General features: G+C 30.0%; 1 protein-coding gene across 6 annotated transcripts in view; it reads right to left on the reverse strand.

Annotated features, from left to right (window-relative positions):
• Window positions 1-2314: 2314 nt before the first annotated feature.
• LOC111372429 (serine carboxypeptidase-like 17) overlaps window positions 2315-7018 on the reverse strand; it is a 65494-nt gene continuing 60790 nt past the window's right edge. For 2 of the 6 annotated variants that reach the window (XM_022994779.1, XM_022994778.1), the window contains exons 4-15: window positions 5020-5096; window positions 4801-4923; window positions 4529-4646; window positions 4386-4423; window positions 4180-4281; window positions 4009-4095; window positions 3774-3923; window positions 3511-3582; window positions 3277-3395; window positions 2975-3088; window positions 2823-2877; window positions 2315-2742 (exon numbers count right to left, since the gene is read on the reverse strand). In XM_022994779.1, coding sequence (XP_022850547.1) covers window positions 2659-2742; window positions 2823-2877; window positions 2975-3088; window positions 3277-3395; window positions 3511-3582; window positions 3774-3923; window positions 4009-4095; window positions 4180-4281; window positions 4386-4423; window positions 4529-4646; window positions 4801-4923; window positions 5020-5096 — 1139 coding nt within the window. In that variant the 3' untranslated portion in view covers window positions 2315-2658. The other 4 variants (XM_022994782.1, XM_022994786.1, XM_022994785.1 and 1 more) reach the window with 4 other exon arrangements.

The raw sequence follows: 7018 nt of genomic DNA on the forward strand, positions 1-7018 counted from the left end.
CCTATACCAGAATCATGTGTTAGCTATAAATTTTGAAAAAGTTGCATGTTGGGTTGATTTATACATATTCATGTAAAATTTGACATTATTATGTGCACTGACTTATAACTTGCATCATGAAGGATTAATTTGATTTACATTGATGAATAGGTTGAAAATAGTAGAAATAAGATGTAAACCAGAGAAAATTCCTACAATTTATATTCTTAAATCAATTATAGGATAGTTTGGGAGTCATTGAACTTTTGTAAGAAGACATTGAGATAAATGTAGATTTCATAAATGTTAAATATTTGTGTCGATTGTTCGAGGCCTACAAGAATAGAAAAAAAAATACAAGGTGAAAATCTTAAGTTAGATGTCCGTTTTTGAGAATAGGTGTTTAATAAGGAATATTACATTAATCATTGTGGAAAAAGGAAAAAAGCTGACATGATTCATTAGCAAAGCAACCCCTAAAAGATCCCAATTGAGAACAAATATAAAATATCCCAAAAAGAAACTCAAAAAGGATAATGGTAGTACATGAAATAGAACACGCACCACATGCATTGATTAAGCTCAAAACATTTGTTTAAGAAAATTAGACATTTAACATGAATTAGCCTAGTTGATTCGTAGAGAGGTTGAAAAAATAAAAAATAAGAAGAATCATCATTTGTTAATATGTCTAATTACAATTAAAAAAATCCATCCAAACTAGAAGGTGATGATTAGTATATAATCTCAGCCTTTAGATCACACGTTGGAAACAAGGTAAAAGGAATAAGTTTGGGATATGTATCTTATGAGTGAAGAAAGGAAATATTTGATTATTGAAGGTTGGGACTTGAATTACTCTATGGCTTTATGATGTTTTAAATGAATTTTCACATACACGTCGATTATGCATTGGATAACTAAAAATTGATTTAGCAATGTGATTTTAAAGTTGTTCATAGTTTTGACATAGAAATTTCAACCCTAAGACCAACGACATGTTATTTAATTAAAGTTTGTTAAATATTTTATTTAAGTTAATTTATACTTTGATCAAGGATAAATAATTGTTCAAGCTTGGAGTGTTTGATAATTTATTTTATTTTATTTTCTAACACTTTTTGGATTGTTAATTAAAGTATTTGTTGTTCACTTTGGTGAATCATGGCTTTATTATGTATATATTTTGTTTGTTGGGTAAAAATCTATGGAAAATGATGAAATTGACAAAAGGAGAGAAAATGGGCTAAAATCGAAGAACTTTGAAATTCGTAGACTAAATTAGAGAGAAAATGGAAGAACTCTATAATTCGTAGACTAAATTATGAACCTTCAAAAGATTATCGGCCACATATCAATGATTGGAGAGTTTAGGAGTCAGTTGAATGCAAAAGAAAGGCAAAGGACTAGAAAGGAACAAAAAAGACCAAAATGCATATTATCGAAATTTTAGGGACCAGATTGCAAAATTAGCCCTAAACTACCCTACATTGTGCACGCAGGCGCAATCCACCCTTTCCCTAAACCTGAGGCCAAATGGGTCTAGGGATACATGTATGCCCAAGATGCCCATGTATGCTTGAGATTGAAATTTTACACTGAGAGACTGGTCTCCCTTTATGACTTAATCTCCTTTGGTGTGAAATTCTAGAACCTATTTCACCTAATTGAGGCTATCAAGGACAAGAGACACCACATTAGAGAGCAAGGAAGAGGTTTAGTACGAGATTACAAGGAAATAACATCAAGAATTGAAGATTTAAAGCTCGAGACCTAAGATCAAGACCAAGAAATTAATTCTTTATCAAGCTGCTTCTATCGTTCCATTTTATGGGTATTGTCTTTTCGATATTCTTTGTATAATTCATATCAAAATATGGTAGGCTAATTTCTCCCTCGTATTGGGTGAAGACGAATGATTTTTTTAAAATAATTTTTAATTAAAAAAGTAGCTTAGTAATTCATGTGTTTTTTGATTAATTTTGTGTTCTTCTTACCTTATTTAATTCCTTGGCCATTAATTAGGTAATTGGTTGCTTGTTGTAGTGTTTTTGGAGGCTCACAATAGTGCAGAAAGGTTAACACACGGGTAATAGATGTTAGGAATAAGATGTATGGCATATGTATTCTCTTCGATAATCATGTGTTTAATGCATGCTATTCATATGAATTCAGACTAGGAATTGGACCGGGTCATGTTTAGGATAGACGTAGTTTATATTGGAAAAGAAAGTTGACTATAATATGAACGCATGAATAGAATTTAATTACACAGTTGAGAATTGGAAATAAATAACAACAGTGGAAATTGTAAGTCCAGCAAACTCATTCCACATAAATAAAAATAAATGCTTTTACATAATTTGTATAATAACTTAAAGTAATTACAACAAAATCATCTCTATTGTGTTACAATAATTCAAATTTGATGAAAAAACTAGTACACTTAAGTTGGTATCTATTCCACTTGGGACAATCACTCAACTTATCACGTATTTCTTGTCAACAACTTCGTACACTTGTGGGTTTCAAAACAAACAAAAAGCAATACATGAAGAACTTTATTTTTCTAACGTTGTAACTTTCATGAACCACAATCCTTATAGCATAAAAGAGAAGTCATTTCAGACATGATTGATGAGGCACAAATGCAACCCAAACATTCCAGTCTACCCATGCCTATAAAGGACGTCTAGAGAGCCAACGATGAAGCATTGTTAGACATTCTTTAGGCTTATAACTTGATGCTGTATGTCCTGCCCCCTGTAAAATAAAAACACACCTTTTAGTTCTTGTATTTCTTCAAATCAGTGGAAGGAATGACACATTTAAACTTTTCTTGCCTTGACTGTTACAAATGTGAGATCGAAGTCATTTTTCTTGTACTTCTCTGTGTATCTACAAGGGGTAGAGTAGGTTACAATTTTGAGAACAATACCATGCAATATTTATATATTTATGTATATATAACAATCATTAAGAACAAGAAACAAACCCCGCGACTTGGCCATTAACAAGCCAAGGTCTCCAATCATCATCAATAGTCAGATTGAGAATGTGAATCCATTTTAAAGGACCCATGTATGGTGCAGCCATGTCATGATCACCACTAGAAAGAAAGGAAGCATAATTAGAAAACATTTACCAAATTAACATATTTGTGTAGTTATGTTTTCTGTTTAATTCTCTTCAATAATTTTAAACCAACATATATATATATCTAGTGGATCAATTAGATTAAACTTTGAATAAATTAAGTCAAGATTTCTATTTAATAAAGAAAACAATATAACTTACTTGAATACCAAAACATGGTATCCTTTCTTGATCAAAATTTTATGATATTCGAGAGCACTTTCTACATTCTGATTATATGATATCCTGTCGGAGCATGTTCTCCACCTTGTTATCATTCCCTGATGATCAAATTACGAGGTTATTGTAAACACTTTGATCGTATCTACTATTTTCCTTGATTACTAGCGCATCATACTAAATATTAAATCTTTCATCTTTTTCAATAAAACATACCTTTCTAATATAAAGAGCTTTTTGAACAATTTGATTATTTGCCCAAACATCAGATGCTGAATAATCTTGATTCTGTATAAAGAAATCCGTTAATGAGAAATTGAGCATGCACGGTTAAGCTTAAAAAAAAAGTTACTTTAAGCTTCTTCTCTACCAAAAATAGTTTATAAATTTCTTTCTTCAATGACAAAGTAAATTTTAACTTATTTTGTAGAAAAACCAATTTGTCTAGAAATATATACATAGAGGATTAATTAAGTTACATGACACTCTTGATCCGCAGTTGGAAGGACGAGGTGGTCAATTGAATTGTCATTCGAAAATGTTAGATCCCATCCAAAATCATATGGTTTTGGAGCTCTGTTTCCACATTTTGGATCCAAAATCTGAACTTGGTTTATATGACTTAAACACTGCAATATTTAATGTTTACAACCATAATAAATATTAAAAAGAAATAAAAAATAAAATAAAATAAAATAAGATGCAAAATGTTACCTTTTGGATCCGTTGAAGGGCATATGTACATTGTAGATTATTTGGATCACGATTGTAATATTTTCCATCACAATTAATTTTTGCCGACTGAAATTGTGTCAAGTAATTACAAGAGAATAAGATGCAATATGCAACATTTTGTCATCAAAATAATTGAATAAGAAAGATTACCTCAAAATATTCATCGGATATAAGTGCCATGCGATGAACATATGGAATTCGTGCATTAAAATCAATGTTTGAATCTGTTAGTCCATTGCCAATAATGTATCCCTATTTCAATTATAAAGTCCTCGAAAATTAACACAAAATATATATTTTATATTATTGGCAAATAATAAGAAGAAATTCGTATATTTGTGTCAACTAATCATTACTTGGAAGGACATTTGTGGCTGAAGTCCTGTTTCATTTCCTGCATTACAATCAAGATTAACAATTAATCAAGCTTGATTGGTGGATAATAAGACGTGGAGCTAGAATCTTGTAAGTTTCTCTTTTCATTTTTCATATATATTACCTTGTAATATTTCCATGGCAACCATAGGAACAAGTTTGCCTCCATAGGATTCACCCGCAACATATAGACGATTTTTGATAAACACAGGATGATTCAATAACCACTGCATTGCATTATTCTTAATATATTGTTAGCGCTAACCTAAAATAGTGGGGGAGTGCATATAGGTGTGAATGTGTAAGACTACTAGTAAGTTCCACATAAAACATCATTTCTATTGCCTTAATTTCCACCTAGGAATGAAATATCTATGATAAATAATGCCGACTTACCTTCCTAAGAAATGTGAAAATATCCTTTGCCGATTTAATGTCTGAGGAAGAGTAACCTTGTGAAGTGTTTGCATATGAAAATCCAGTTCCAACAGGTGCATCTATGAATATAATATTGGCAACCTAAAATTTAAGAATCATATTATAAAGGTAGAAAGCCATGGACGACATGCATACATATATGACTTGAAAAATCCAGGAAGAAGAAGATTTTTCTACCTTGGTCCATGAATATGGATTTAGGATAATAGATGGTAAGCTTCCATCAAAATTTTCGACATCAAAAGTACATGGACCTACACACAAGCTCACCAATTGGTGTGAGAATAATAGATGTTCTATTTATAAAGTACCATTTGAGGTATGAAAAGAAAATATTATTTAGTTTTAAAGGGCTATAAATGTAAAAAATAAATAACAAAAAAAAAATACATAGTTTAAATATACTTTTTACAGTAAATTAAAGACAATTAAACAAGTGGTAAAAGTGAGTGGAATTATAGAAATTTTTCTCTTAGCCTAAGCCTAGATCCAAAATCTATATGCAAAAGTTCTATTAATTTCCACTTCCTATCATAGATAAACAAGGGAAATTGCATCCATCGAAGTGAGCCATGGATTCGCACTTCTGTTGTTGAATCCAATCAATGTAGTAAAAAATTTAAACGAAAAATTACTTATAACCAAAAAAAAAGAGAGAAAGAAATAATAATAAAACAATCACTTATAAGTAATGTTTTAAAAATCAACCTGGACATTGACCCATAAAAGGAAAAGGTCAACAGTCAAATGATTGAACCGGGGTTGACCCGGGGTCGAACCGTATATCAAAATTAAATAAATAAATACTCCAACAAACTATAAAATATTATAACAACAACAACAATTTTTTAAATTTTAGTATTACTAATTCAAAATAAATATAAATAAATATTTACCAATTAGAATGCATGTTTCAACAGTGTTTTGACATCATTTCAACCACACATTTTTCAATAAAATAATATTACATGCAAATCCAAAACTTTTTCTTATTTTTAACCACACATTTTCCATCAATACACTATTCAAAAAATCACTCTTCACCAAAAATTGGGCTCAAACAAGGGCTAAATATATAAAATTGCAAAATGTTACACAACTTATCCCACATTGGAAGTTGAGGAAAACTTTATATGACTCCTCTCTTTTAAAAGCAACACTTGAATTGGAAGGAAGACAAATTGGTCTTGCCAATACTTGAGCCAATTTATCAAGTTGATTTTTCTTTTTTTTACTTTTTTCTTTTTTTCGGAAAAAAAAACCTTATTAATGGGTAAAAATTGGGACCAATTTTTCAGTTTTTGGTGAAAATGGTCGGTTTAACGAGTTATTTATCAATTTTTTTCATTCCTGATTAATATATTATGACCGGACCAAATTTGAGATTGGTTCCCAATTTTTCCGATTAAATCGGCTAATCTGGTCCGATTTTCAAAAAATTGCTTATAATTAAATTTAATTGTAAGTCACAAATACTTCTAAGTAAAAAATTATTTATATGTAAATTTATGTATAGTTAAGAAAGGTTTTTAAATATATTTTTTTATTTTTAAAAATACTTGTACGTTTTTCTAATACAGTGAAACACCAAGCCCTGTATTTAAACAATGATTGTGCTACATGCATATCGGAACTTAGAAATTTGCTTACCATCCTAGAATATGACTAGATATAATTGGGTCAAAATCTTATCAACCAAATTAAAAATTAAAAAAAACTCCCATAATAGCTTTTTGATACCATATTCATTTGTAAAAGATTATATAAATGGTGACATATAACATGTATTTTCTCTAGAACAATACATCATAATTCACGTAATACCCTATATAGTGTACCAAATGTGCTCCACTAGGCATTATTTTTTTTTTTTTTGAATTTATGTTAAAGATATCAAGTAAATACATATAAACTAATAATATAAACTAATAAACCATCAAATCACGGAACGCAAACACTAGGCTCCGACATTTTTCTCACTAACTCGTATGCTTCGTGGCCAAACATCAGAACAAACGCACATATTCATATATATGTTAGTGTTGTATCTCGATAAATATTAGAAAGGATTCCAGAAAAGATGCCATTTCATTTATGGTTTTGTCCATTTTTAAGATTTTTTGTTATCTTCATTTTTTGGGTTTTTGGTTCCAGTTCTTGGATTCACGCTTCAACA

The sequence above is a fragment of the Olea europaea genome, chromosome 23 (genome assembly GCF_002742605.1).
Source record: "Olea europaea var. sylvestris chromosome 23, O_europaea_v1, whole genome shotgun sequence".
Classification (NCBI taxonomy): Eukaryota; Viridiplantae; Streptophyta; class Magnoliopsida; order Lamiales; family Oleaceae; genus Olea; species Olea europaea.